Source organism: Thalassophryne amazonica, unplaced genomic scaffold (genome assembly GCF_902500255.1).
Source record: "Thalassophryne amazonica unplaced genomic scaffold, fThaAma1.1, whole genome shotgun sequence".
Taxonomy (NCBI): Eukaryota; Metazoa; Chordata; class Actinopteri; order Batrachoidiformes; family Batrachoididae; genus Thalassophryne; species Thalassophryne amazonica.
Window position 1 is genome coordinate 11,791 of NW_022986584.1, and position 14,513 is coordinate 26,303.

Below are 14,513 nucleotides of genomic sequence, written 5' to 3' on the forward strand. Positions count from 1 at the left end.
GAGGACGTGCATGTGCCTGTGCACAAGGTTTTGAAATGACCGGAAGTTACTTTTGACCTTGCGTAATGTGAGTACACGGGGCATGCACGCTAACTAGTGTGAGTCGACTTGTCATAATAGTCGACTATGACTAGCTACCATCTGACTGGACGACTGTTTTTTATTTGTCGACTAGTCAGATGCAATTTATTCAGTTCATTTAACCCTGAGCAGACGTGCTGGTGCTGCCATCGCTCCCTTCACTCAGTGAGGAGAGCACGTGACCCTCAGCAGGTCAACTAGTCGGCTCAAACGGGTCGTCAGTGCCTAGTTAGTGAATGCAGGTGTTGTCTTCATGTGAATGCTGTTTTTGTGTTCATATTTGTTAAAATAAATGTCACATTTGAGTTTCACCATGAAGATACCAAATTGGTTTAATTCATTCAATGTCAAGTTGAGTTGGGTACCGTTAGTCGACTAGTGATTTTCATGACTCCTCCCAACCCTAACGTTAACATCCATGAGATGTCTGTAAATCACTTCAGAGGTTTTTTTGTTTTTGGTTTCACAAACAGCATTTTTAATTTTTTTTTTGCTAACTTTTATAAAATAGCTGACAAAAATATGAGATTTATACAGAAATAAGCCATTTCAGAATGTTTTGCAGCATGTTGGATTATTTTGTTCCAGCGAGCAGCCGGCTGACGTCACTGTGCATCTCTACTCTGATTGGCTGTCACTGCATGCTTCCCAGCATCCTTTGCACAAGTTAGGGGAAGCCCCACACGATCTATGATGCCACTGTCATAGACTGTGATGGTTCAAGGCCATTGACTCTGTTCATTTTAATTTTTTCCCTTCCAATGAACAGCTGGTGAATTTTGATCACACTGTTCATGTCATATTATGAATCCCCCAGTTAACAAATAAGATTATAGTGAACTTAAACTTTTTAAAAAAAAAACCTAAAGGCTGTACAGCTTTAATTTATGATAAAAAAGTAAACTGGTGACATAATGAATCTTTGAGTCGATATATAAACACATAAAGATTACTGTGGTGTTTTTCACTGAGTGCTGTTCAGTTACAGAACATTTACACATAAAACAAGAATAAATTTAACTACATTCAAATAGTATAAATCAGAATCAGAACAGCCTTTAATAATGACTAAGGCAACATTTCTGCTTTAGCAAATTTTCAGTATTTGAAAGAAATGTTAAACTGCAAAGACAAAGAGTCAAACAGCAAACGTGTGTAAAAAGCCTAGTGACTGCAGGAGAAGAAAAGCAGCACCGAACACGTGGCTCGTGTTGGGACACGACGCACATGCCAGAGCTGAAAGGCACAAAAAAAAAAGAGCAAACATCAGCAGAGACCTCTTCAAACTGACATCACTGTCTCCAATAAAAATAAAGAAGCTGCCTCGTCTTGTCTTTGCAGAAAAACGCTGCAGAATAAAGAAGAATGTGGAGAAAGACACAAAGAAGAATGTTGGCTGGGAGTCAAATGAAACACTCCACCGTGTGAGCGCTCAGAAAGCGCGTAGCCTCGGATGACAAAACAACAAAAACAACATCAACAACACCCATAAAATCAACCTGTTTGCACAACGACACTGATCTGACATGCACAAAATGAACTGTTTAAGAAGAGATCAGTGATCATGAGGAAACCCGACCTCAGGCTCACAGGAACACCAGGCTGTGTCAAATATTAATCTTCTCCTAAATATTTGGTAATGTACAGCATAAAAGCTGTAGGCCATAATGGTGGCACAGGTTTGCAGTTTGTCAGAAATATGGAGATTAAAAGTGTATTGGGCAACACAGCACTTGTTTTTTCTTGTAGTTGCACAAAATGAGCCCGAAGGGTTTACATACCTGTCCAAAGCTCCGCCCTCATGCACACACCCAGCAGCCTGGAGGAGGATAAAAAGGAGGCTGAGCAGGACTGCACATCTCAGTGTGCTGCCTTTCACCGCAGGAAGCTCTCCAGCCGTCTGGACACCATGCCATTCTACAAGAAAACAATCAAAACGTCTGCTGCCAGTCTGCCTGGCGGCTTTCTCCACAGCCCGAGAATGTCTGCCTCCAGAGGTTTTGCTGTCAGCTCTGTGTCAGGGGGTGCGAGAGCTGGTGCTGGCAGCGGCTTCGGTTATGGTATGGGGATGGGCAGTGGCAGTAGCTTCGGTTACAGTATGGGCGGGGGTGCCGGCGGCAGCAGTAGCTTTGGTTACGGTATGGGCGGGGGTGCCAGCGGCAGCAGTAGCTTTGGTTACGGTATGGGAGACGGTGGAGGCTTTGGGGACGCTGACATGGACCTCAGCATCGCTACCAATGAAAAGGTCACTATGCAGAACCTGAATGACCGTTTGGCGTCGTACCTGGACAAGGTGCGCAGCCTGGAGAAGGCCAATGCTGACCTGGAGCTGAAGATCCGGGAGTTCTTGGAGAATAAGACCCGCCCCTCTGCCCGAGACTATTCATCTTTTGAAGCCACCATTGCTGATCTGCAAGATAAGGTAAGAATCCCGGCTGATGATGTCACAGTGGGGTATGTCCTTAGCCGTGCAGGTATCGGATGCAGTGCGGCGGCGCCTGTAATGTTGAGTCTGATCGATTTTGTCTTCTCCTGCAGATCCAGGCAGCCACAAGTGACAACGGAGGCATTTACCTGGCAATTGACAATGCCAAGCTGGCTGCAGATGACTTCAAAACCAAGTAAGAATCAGGGTTGGACACAGAACACGTCTAAAGGAGGAGTGTTTTCTGTAATTGTGGTGCTGCCTGACAGGTACGAGACCGAGCTGGCCATGCGTCAGTCGGTGGAGGCCGACATCGCCGGGCTCAAGAGGCTGCTGGATGAGCTGACGCTTTCTCGATCAGACCTGGAAATGCAGATAGAAGGTCTGAAGGAGGAGCTGATCTACCTGAAGAAGAACCACGATGAGGTGCGTAGAAATGCAAAGCTTCACTGCACACAATGAAAGTCTGCAGAGTCAGGATGGTGTCTTCCCAAACTGTTAACAGGAAATGGAAGCCATGAGAAACCAGATGACCGGTCAGATCAACGTGGAGGTGGACTCAAAGCCCCAAGTCGACCTGGTCGCCATTATGAGTGAGATGCGCGAGCAGTATGAGGGCGTGGCTGCAAAGAACCAGCGCCAATTAGATCAATGGTTCCAGAAAAAGGTAAGACTGGCCCTACAGTCAAGAACTGTCGTCTTTCCTCCTCTGCTGAGAAGAAGCTGTGAGTTCCACACAATCTGACATTTTTCTGTTTCTGCTGCAGACTGAGGCGCTGAACCAGGAGGTGGCAGCCAGCACCGAAACACTGCAAACCTCCAAGTCAGAGATCACTGAGATCAGGCGCACGATCCAGGGCCTGGAGATAGAGCTTCAGTCCCAGCTGAGCATGGTAGACCACAGTCCCACCACAAACTCTTTCCTGTAGGGCAGCACCAGCACAACACTCATAAACCTTCCCTCTGATCTCCTCTTCCAGAAAGCGTCCCTGGAGGGCACGCTGGCCGACACAGAGGCCCGGTATGCCATGCAACTCCAGGGACTCCAGCAGCAGGTGACCAGCTTAGAACAATGCCTGATCAACCTGCGGAGCGACATGGAACGCCAGGGCCAAGAGTACCAGGCGCTGCTCGACATCAAGACTCGGCTGGAGAAGGAAATCCAACACTACAGCTGCCTGCTGGATTCAGAGGGCAGGTAGGAAAGGAAACAAGGGAAGGTTACTCTCCAAAACGTTTCATTTATGAAACAAAGAAACCTCCAAAAGTCAGAGTTCTACAAATAAACGAGTGGATGACTTCAGTTATATGTCTGATCACTTACTGTGATAAAGTGAAACATGGGCACTGACCTGGTTCTTCTCTCTGCAGTGGCACCGCCTCATCTGGAAAGAAGTCCAATGTGATTGTTTCCATAGAGGAAATCACAGACGGTGAAGTGGTCTCCTCCGTGACAACCACCAGATAAACCAGCATCTGGAGCCGATGTTCACATCAGAATAAAAACCAATAAAAGCCTCCGTTTGCTGACTGCCTTTTAGCCACGCCTCCCTTTTTTGCCTCATTTGTCTGCTTTCTATCAAAGATCATAATTCTCACATTTACAGCAATAATCAAAGAGAAAGATATTAATTTACAGCTAAGCTGGCAGCAGAATAAGACTTTTCATATATATTTAAAATATTTCATTAGTGTCCCGAGACGTCTGAGTCCGGGACACGAAAAGAACAAAACGAGCTCAGAAAACACATTTACATAAAAATATATCAAACACAAACCTTTGACACCACCACTGAAGATGTGATGCTCCATTTTCATTTGTTAATGACAAGCAGGACGATTGGATGTCTTTGGGACCAGGTCTATCCTGAGGTACCGCTGGAGGCCCGTTGTGTCAAACACATGGTTCCTTATTGACACTTTCACTGTGAGGGAACATCAGCTGCCACATTTTGGTCATGTGACCTTTCTCTGGTCATGACCCAGCAGACAGGTGTCAATGTAGCAGAGCCCAGCGACACACCCACATTTCCACCTGACCAAGGACACGCCCACAATTCACCTGGCTGCAGCAGTCAGTTGGATATTGGATATCAGTTGGAGAGGTGAGAATGAACCAGAATGGACCAGGGTGGTTGCTTCCTAGGACCTGAGTCGGGTCTGTTGTGTTGTGGATGTGGTACCAGACCCATCGGTGAAGGGCTACAGCATTAGCATGAATGACAAATCAAAGTCTGAGGTAAAATTAAAGATGTGGACGGAGATCCAGTAAGACTTTAAAAAAATAGTAAAAAAAAAAAAAAATTCCAAGTTGCTTCCTTCAGACATCGAAAGAACAAGAACCGTTTTCTTTTTGCGACTGCCACCGTGTAAAGAGCTCTCTTGGTTTTGCTAACATGGGACCGCTGGCTAACAGTGCCGCAGACGCTGGTCACGCGTGTGACGAGTGTAGCAAAGTTATATCTTCTACCGCACCTTTAAATGGTCAAAGTCACAGTCAACTGAGAAGAAATTTTGCTGCTGTGCAAAATTTTACACAGATTGTTTTTAATGCACCCGATCAGCTAAAAAAAGCAATTTTGTTTCTTGCCTGCCACCTGCTGAACACTGCCACCCTCTGGGCATTTCAGGAATGTGTATTCATGTCACATAACTGATGTCAAATATAAACGTTCAGGTTAAACATTTGTGCAGCTTTACTGAGACAAAAAAAAGGTACAGTCTTGAGGTTGGAGGTCAGACATTTTATTAAAACATCCATCTGAGAAAGCTCTCAGTTGTCCAGGTGGTTTCCATAGTAGAGAAGCTTGAATCTTCGACTGGACTGGGTTGCTTGACATGAGGACATTTCGCTTCAAATCACAGAAGCTTCCTCAGCTAAAATTCTTGCTCTGGTAGTCTGACTACCAGAGCAAGAATTTTATCCATCTGAGAATTTATTCATGAATAAATTCAGCCGTCAAATCTTTGCTGATTTTTATAATTTATTCTTTAATCTTATTCACATCCACTGTGATGATCTTTTTGACCACCAAAGAAAATCAAACATAAACCACCAAAAAATCTCACAGCTGCTGAAAAAGTGGACGTTAGTCAGAAATATTTTGAGGAGCTGATGAATGAAGAAAATGAGAAAGATGTGGTGAGAGTAAATCAGGAAGTACAACAGATTAGTAAGGAAGAAGTGAGGGCAGCTATGAAGAGGATGAAGAGTGGAAAGGCAGTTGGTCCAGATGACATTCCAGTAGAGGCATGGAAATGTCTTGGAGAGATGGCAGTAGAGTTTCTAAGCAGATTGTTTAATAAAATCTTGGAAAGTGAGAGGATGCCTGAGGAGTGGAGACAAAGTGTGCTGGTTCCTATTTTCAAGAACAATGGTGATGTGCAGAGCTGCAGTAACTACAGAGGCATAAAGCTGATCAGCCACAGCATGAAGTTATGGGAAACAGCAGTAGAAGCTAGGCTTAGAAAACAGGTGAAGATCTGTGAGCAGCAATATGGTTTCATGCCGAGAAAAAGCACTACAGATGCAATGTTTGTTCTGAGAATACTAATGGAGAAGTACAAAGAAGAACAGCAGGAGTTACATTGTGTGTTTGTGGATTTAGAGAAAGCTTATGACAGGGTGCCAAGAGAAGAGTTGTGGTTTTGTATGAGGAAGTCTGGAGTGGCAGAGAAGCATGTGAGGGTAGTGCAGCACATGCAGAACCCGAGATCTCCTTAGCCGGAAGTGGTTCCACCTCAGTATCCTTTCATTACGGTACTTATAGCTTGTCTTCATATATATTTCAGCACGCTTTAAGGTTTTGAATATATACAAATGTCTTTTTTTTGTTGTTCTTTTTTTATATTATTATATTAGTGATAACAAGGGAGGAGTGGGGTACAATTAGCTAAACCTAGCAGCTAACGTTAGCTTATCAAGCTGGCTGCAGCACCATTGCTTAATTACTGTGGCTGTGCATAGAGAACACACACACACAGTCTTATATAAAGCACCTCAAAGTGATACTTATGTGAAAATACAAGTATCTTACTATGAAATTACTTTGGTAAAACTTAATGTCTCCTTTAAAAATTTTACTTGAGTAAAAGTCTTAAAGTATCTGACATTTTCTGTATTTAAGTATCAAAAGTAAATTTCTCATATAAAATGTACTTTAAGTAAAAGTCTTGAGTAACAGTAAAATCCAAAACAAGTGGAGAGTGAAACGGCAACACGACCATAAGACAGTGTGGTGCCTGGAGAAACCAGGAGGGGGCCTCAGCCCTTATAAAAGGCTGGGTCCCCCCCTGGTGGCACAGTCAGTGGCAGGATGAGTGAGCAACAGGTGGATGGATGTAGCTGTATGCAAAGCTGCCATTCTTTTTCCTTGAAGAGCAACACACACTTTTCTGTTAAACACAACAGCCAGGCTCTTGTGAAAGAGAACAGTCATTTATAGTTACACAGTTGTGCCAAATTTAAGGAAAAGTTAAAGAAAAAAATGCAAGCATCACCACCACCAACCACTGTACCATTGTAGTAATGAATAATGAAGATGTTTAAGGGTAATATGTCAGAGTAAAAGTGAAAGTTGCCAGAAAAGTAAATAATGAAGTACAGATACGTCCAAATTCTACATAAGTACAGTAACAAAGTATTTCTACTTTGTTACATTACCACACTGTGCGCGCACACACACACACACACACACACACACACACACCACACACACACACCACACACACACACACACACACACACACACACACACACACACAGAGTCATCCTTATATTAGATTTGTAGTTCAGTTCTGTGAGCATCGCTGCATCCACCACATCACAGAACGTCAGGTCCTGGAGGGCAACCACCCAAACAGGTCCATCCCCACTTTTCTAAGGTAACTGCTGCAGCCAGGTCAATTCTGGGCGTGTCCTTTGCCAGATGAAATGGGGGCGTGTCTCAAAGGTCAAGGACCCAGAGACGTGAACACACTGCTGAATCAGTGAACGTCTCGACAAGTTCAACACTTTCACCACATACAGAGACACTTCTGATGGCTTAGTCCAGGAAGTCACAAATATCCTGGATCATAGTCTGGATCCAGGACCACCTCAAACCCTGACACTCTGATTCCTCACTCAGCTTCTCAAACGCTACAGTCAGAATATCCACATATTCCACAAAGATCACAACATTGCCCACAAAGTCAAGGTCAGTGAACGAACCTCATCAACAAAGGTACCTACAACTCGACCCAACATTCGGTCGATGCAAGCACTGAACAGTGTCACAGCCAGAACACATCCCTGAGGAACACCTGAGTTCACGGGGTAGAAGCCCTCACAGTGTGTTCAGGCTGGCTGTGATGTCCCATGACTTGTTGGGGATCTCATTCAAGTCAAACAGTTTGTGAAAATCAAAAGAACAGCAGCACTGTTGATATTCGGGCCTCACTGAGTACTCACAGACCTGGGATGTATTGGATCCGGATGACAACAAGACAACATCAGAGGATGGCAGAAGTTCATCACAGGTGCTACACCTCCTCTAGATAACCCTCTCAACTGGAGAGAATCATAATTGCTCGTGAACTCACTGAATCGGTGCCATCCACATCTTGGCTTTGCCATTGTTTACACACGCTGTGAGACACCAGACCTTGCTGGTGCCACAGTGCTTTCTGGGAAGCACAGGGGGAATATGGTAAACGTTAAAATACCGAATGGCCCACGACACCAGACCCCAAAATCCTTCACCATAAATACCTGGATCAGCTGGATGTGATGAAGGATTTGACACAACTCGGCTCAGCAGCAACCAACAACCTCTCTATGGACTCTTAATGTAACCTGATGACAGCCGACAGGCACTCCAACCGCGAGGCTAAAGCCCATGAACTCTAGTGTTCCTCGTTAGAGTGTCTTTTGGTCTTAAGGAGTCAGGTCCACTTTTGCACAGCACCAGACAGGAAGTGAATCACAAGCTACACATGGGAAAAATAAATGATAGCAAGAAGCAAAAACAGCCAAAAGCTCCAACTGCAGACCCCGCAGCAGGGGGCTGTCATTCCTGTATCAGCCACAGGAGGCGCTGCTCCACTACCACCTGATCGTGACTCTCAAGGTGCAGAACCACAGCCCCTCCTGACACATGGCAATATAAGACGGTCTTGTGGTTAAAATGTTGGGTTCAAGATCCTCACAAGCCTTATGTGTCAGCACCCTGACATCAGTGTGTGGGTGAATGTGAGGCAGCACTGTAAAGCACTTTGAGATTCAGTCCATTTACTGTTATTTGATTCCATTTTTTTTTCTTTCTCGTTCTTCATTTTGTTCCATTTTGTAGTGGATGTCATGTTTCCCCCCGGTTGCTCGCTTAAGTTGTCTGCTTATGTGAAGGTGAGAGATGTGAAGAAGGTGAGAGATGTAAAGAAGGTGAGAGATGTAAAGAGGGTGAGAGATGTGAAGAAGGTGGGAAATGTGAAGGTGAGAGATGTAAAGGTGAGAGATGTAAAGGTGAGAGATGTGACCCTTGAGCGATGGGGCTGCTGCATCACTGGATCTGGGTTTGAATCTCAACTATGGCTGAGTGTTTGAGAGGTCGGTGAAATGTCGTAAACTGGTGCTGCACCCAGCAGTATCCTTGGGTCTGAAGGCCACCTTTCGTGGACTCTACTGGAAATAATCTCCAGTTCGAGCCCGTAGTTTCTGCGTGAAAGCGTTCGTAGACATTAATCATCAGTATGTCTTTGGGATATCAGGTGCTGTTGAAGATCTCGTCCTCACTGTCCACTCGTGTCCCTGGGACGAGGTCGTGCTTCCACCTCTGGCTCCGTCGCTACAGGAAGTGTGACGTTGCAGTACGTTGTGTCACCACACGGGCGGCGCTGTACACTTGCACAAACAGACTGAGCGGTGAAAACTTCAAATCAAAGACAGCAGATCAAACTCATTTATCTGCATTCATCAATAAATGTGATCTGATTTACTGATGATGACAGCGTGGAAGCTGCTGTCCAAAAAATATACGCAGAAATAATGAGTTTGAGTCTCATCAGCATCTTTGAGGTGATTTATGACTAAAACAAGAGTCTGAAGAGCAAAAGACTAAACAGAGCCAAAGCAGCACTGAGTTTCTATCCAGTGGCGGCGCCAAGGGGGAGCTTGGGGGGGCTTAAGCCCCTCCAATAATGAGCCAAGCCCCCCCTCAGCCCTCCCAATAATTCTGCCAATAATGTGAATAGCGACTGACATATTTGTGGATCTCAACTGCAGTTTTGCGCTGAGAATGTCTCAATATTGCGTAACGGAGCAAAGTGATGAATGTGTGTGTCCGGTGATCCACCAATGCTGAATCACCCTTCACAAACAGAATTTTCAGTTTTGCAAATAAACATTTATTTGTAAAAACCCACACACAAGTTACAAATCAGAAATTTGTGTTTGTGGATCACAAAGCATGTGTACAAATCAAAGGATATTTGGGCTAGATTGTATAAAAACTTCATAAAGAATCACTTTTTTGTATATGTTTACAATTACAAGGTCTGTTAGAAAAGTATTAGACCTTTTTATTTTTTTCAAAAACCATATGGATTTGAATCACGTGTGATTGCATCAGCCAAGCTTGAACCTTTGTGCGCATGTGTGAGTTTTTTCACACCTGTCGGTTGCGTCATTCGCCTGTGAGCAGGCTTTGTGTGAGCACTGGTCCACCCCTCTCGTCGGATTTCTATTGCGAATAAATGTCTGAACGATTTGGAGCTTTGCTGCATCAATTTTTTCCAGAAACTGTGAGAGACAGCCAGGTGGACACCGTTCGGAAAATTCATATGGCTTTCAGCGATGATTTTATGGGGATTACACAGATTAAGGAGTGATCCAGCCGGTTTAAAGACCGCACACAGCGTCTGAGAGCGCGGCGCACTCCGAGCGTCGATCGACAGGCTGACACAACCAGATCATTTCCAACGTGAAGGCTTTGTTGATCTGGGACGTCGTCTGACTTCCACAAAAAAGGCAGAAGGCATGGACATCAGCACTTTTTTTGGCACATTCCACTGTTACAGGAGTTTTTTTCATGGAAAGAGGAGCGGAGGGATGAGCCACCATGCCGTTCATGGCGCGGCACAAAACCACGTCCGTGTTGGTCTCACGGGACGGCTTTCAGATGGCTCAGACGGTTTTCGGTGGCTTTCAGTCGTGTGACTATCCAAGAAAATGTGCATGAGCTGGACTTGCCCCAACATGTCCTGTGAGGCTTCATCACAGCGTTGCTTTGCGCCATGTGGCTCCGCCGCGATGCGCGGAATTCCTCCGCTCCTCTTTCCATGACAAAAACTCCTGTAACAGTGGAATGTGCCGTTCATTTCCAAACTAGACGCTGTGTTGATCCGGGACATCCTCTGACTAGCACAGAAATTGCGGAAGACGTGGACATCAGCACTTTTTCGGCACATTGAGACAGACGTGCGGAGGAATTCCGCGCATCAGGACGTTTCCGCATGGCGCAAAGCAACGCCTTGATGAAGCCTCACAGGACATGTTCTGGCATGTCCAGCTCATGCACAATTTCTCGGATATTCATACGACTGAAAAGCAACTGAAAGCCATCTGAGCCATCTGAACGCCACCTGTGAGACCAACACGGAGGTGGTTTTGTGCCGCGCCATGAGCGGCACGGTGGCGCATCCCTCCACTTCTCTTTCCATGAAATAAACTCCAGTAACAGTGGAATGTGCCGAAAAAGTGCTGATGTCCACGTCCCTGCCTTTTTTGTGGAAGTCAGACGACGTCCCGGATCAATAAAGCCCTCACGTTGGAAATGATCTGGTTGTTTCAGCCTGTCGATCAGCGCTCGGAGCACGGCGTGCTCTCAGCAGCTGTGGGCGGTCTTTAAACCGGCTGGAGCACTCCTTAATCTGTGTAATCCCCATAAAATCATCGCTGAAAGCCATATGAATTTTCCGAATGGTGTCCACCTGGAGGTCTCTCACAGTTTCTGGAAAAATTTGATGCAGCAAAGCTCCAAATCGTTCAGACATTTATTCGCAATAAAAATCCGATGAGAGGGGTGGACCACTGCTCACACAAAGCCTGCTCACAGGTGAATAACGCAACTGACAGGTGTGAAAAAAGTCACGCATGCACACGAAGGTTCAAGCTTGGCTAATGCAATCACACATGATTCAAATCCATATAGTTTTTGCAAAAAATAAAAAGGTCGGATACTTTTCAACAGACCTCGTACGCTTCTCAGGCTGTACTCGTATCTTTTACTTACTTTTATTGAATGGTTATGAGCTTGGTGTTAAATTGGCAATAAATCTTTGATATAGACGATTTGTGTAAGGTTGATTCCATGCATTGTCTTGAGCACCATTTCAATGAATTCAGTTTGTACACCTATGTGCAAGTTTACTGAACTTGCAATCATTCTAAGTGATGCGTGTGCGCATTGATCCATTATAGAGGAGCACGGGTGACTAAAACATATACCTTGGTATTTATAAAGCAATTTACTATATATTGTTCATTTCAATGACATTTTGTGGAGCTCCTCCAACTTTTACCTCAGCCCCCCCCCCCCCCCCCAACAAAACTTTCCTGGCGCCGCCACTGTTTCTGTCAACCTTATTGACAACCTCCAATGACAATTTTATATTTTCAATTGATAAAAATCTCCTGTTTGGAAAACATTCCCATGAAATCTGGTCAGCTCTGTGGTTGATTTAATAATTTTTTAATGTTTTGTAGCTTCAGTTTGTCTCGCGTGAGCACTTTTTGTGATAATTGTTCGTTTCTGTTGTAAATGTGACATCGATGTTCTGCTGTGACCTTAAAGTCTGCCCTCAGCACCATAAATGCACATGATCTTTGAAGATCTTTTATCCTGTCTTTGAGACTTTTTATTGACATATTTCATCTCTAAAGTGTAGCACTGATTTCATGATCTCATGAAATAAAACTATTTCAAATGTTTTTGTGTTTATTTTGGGAGAATTTTTTCAAGATGCCACTTTTAGAGTTATGACAGGAACTCAGCTCCCATTTAAATTAATATTCATTGGTTCATCCTCGGGCGGCACAGTGGAGTGGTTAGCACTGTTGCGCCACAGCAAGAAGGTCATGGGTTTGATTCCCACCTGTGGCCTTTCTGTGTGGCGTTTGCATGTTCTCCCCGTGTCTGTGTGGGTTCCTTCCAGGTGCTCCGGGTCACATCCAGACACGCAGGTTAGATGGACTGGAAACTTTTTACTGTCTGTAGGTTTGTCTGTATGTGACCATGTGACAGACTGGCGTCCTGTCCATGGTGGTCCGCGCCTCGCGCCTTGTGACTGCTGGGATAGGCTCCACCCCTTACCCTTAATTGAAGTAAGCAGGTATAGAAAATGGACAGATAGATGATTCATTCTGTTTAGCAAAATTTAACAATTCATGTTGGCAGCCATGTTGGATTTTTGAGTAGCCAATCAGATTTGTGCAGTATTCTGTTCAACATCAATTAAGCCAATTTTGGTGTTTTTAATTCACATTTGCATGATTTTTCTGTTACCGGCTGCTGCACTATTTGTTCAACATACAAATTCAAATGTGGTCAATCTTTATTTAAAGCTGGATGGACATTCAGATTTCACAAAACTGACAAGATTTACTTTCTATTGAAATCCAAACATTAAATTGTCAGTTTGGTTTTAATGAAGAGGACATGTTTCGGGGGGGTGTTTATAAAGAATATGTTATTTTCTTTATAAGGGCTTCTGCAGGAGGACGTGCATGTGCCTGTGCACAAGGTTTTGAAATGACCGGAAGTTACTTTTGACCTTGCGTAATGTGAGTACACGGGGCATGCACGCTAACTAGTGTGAGTCGACTTGTCATAATAGTCGACTATGACTAGCTACCATCTGACTGGACGACTGTTTTTTTTTGTCGACTAGTCAGATGCAATTTATTCAGTTCATTTAACCCTGAGCAGACGTGCTGGTGCTGCCATCGCTCCCTTCACTCAGTGAGGAGAGCACGTGACCCTCAGCAGGTCAACTAGTCGGCTCAAACGGGTCGTCAGTGCCTAGTTAGTGAATGCAGGTGTTGTCTTCATGTGAATGCTGTTTTTGTGTTCATATTTGTTAAAATAAATGTCACATTTGAGTTTCACCATGAAGATACCAAATTGGTTTAATTCATTCAATGTCAAGTTGAGTTGGGTACCGTTAGTCGACTAGTGATTTTCATGACTCCTCCCAACCCTAACGTTAACATCCATGAGATGTCTGTAAATCACTTCAGAGGTTTTTTTGTTTTTGGTTTCACAAACAGCATTTTTAATTTTTTTTTTGCTAACTTTTATAAAATAGCTGACAAAAATATGAGATTTATACAGAAATAAGCCATTTCAGAATGTTTTGCAGCATGTTGGATTATTTTGTTCCAGCGAGCAGCCGGCTGACGTCACTGTGCATCTCTACTCTGATTGGCTGTCACTGCATGCTTCCCAGCATCCTTTGCACAAGTTAGGGGAAGCCCCACACGATCTATGATGCCACTGTCATAGACTGTGATGGTTCAAGGCCATTGACTCTGTTCATTTTAATTTTTTCCCTTCCAATGAACAGCTGGTGAATTTTGATCACACTGTTCATGTCATATTATGAATCCCCCAGTTAACAAATAAGATTATAGTGAACTTAAACTTTTTAAAAAAAAACCTAAAGGCTGTACAGCTTTAATTTATGATAAAAAAGTAAACTGGTGACATAATGAATCTTTGAGTCGATATATAACACATAAAGATTACTGTGGTGTTTTTCACTGAGTGCTGTTCAGTTACAGAACATTTACACATAAAACAAGAATAAATTTAACTACATTCAAATAGTATAAATCAGAATCAGAACAGCCTTTAATAATGACTAAGGCAACATTTCTGCTTTAGCAAATTTTCAGTATTTGAAAGAAATGTTAAACTGCAAAGACAAAGAGTCAAACAGCAAACGTGTGTAAAAAGCCTAGTGACTGCAG

At 44.0% G+C, this 14,513-nt stretch overlaps 1 protein-coding gene across 1 annotated transcript; it reads left to right on the top strand.

Annotated features, from left to right (window-relative positions):
- The first annotated feature begins 1,936 nt into the window (after positions 1-1,936).
- On the top strand, positions 1,937-4,046 carry LOC117506304 (keratin, type I cytoskeletal 50 kDa-like). The gene is made up of 7 exons (XM_034165792.1): positions 1,937-2,503; positions 2,620-2,702; positions 2,776-2,932; positions 3,012-3,173; positions 3,274-3,399; positions 3,487-3,704; positions 3,878-4,046. Exons 1-7 carry the CDS (start codon positions 1,991-1,993, stop codon positions 3,972-3,974), a joined length of 1,356 nt encoding a protein of 451 aa, XP_034021683.1. The 5' UTR covers positions 1,937-1,990; the 3' UTR covers positions 3,975-4,046.
- The last annotated feature ends 10,467 nt before the right edge of the window (positions 4,047-14,513 follow it).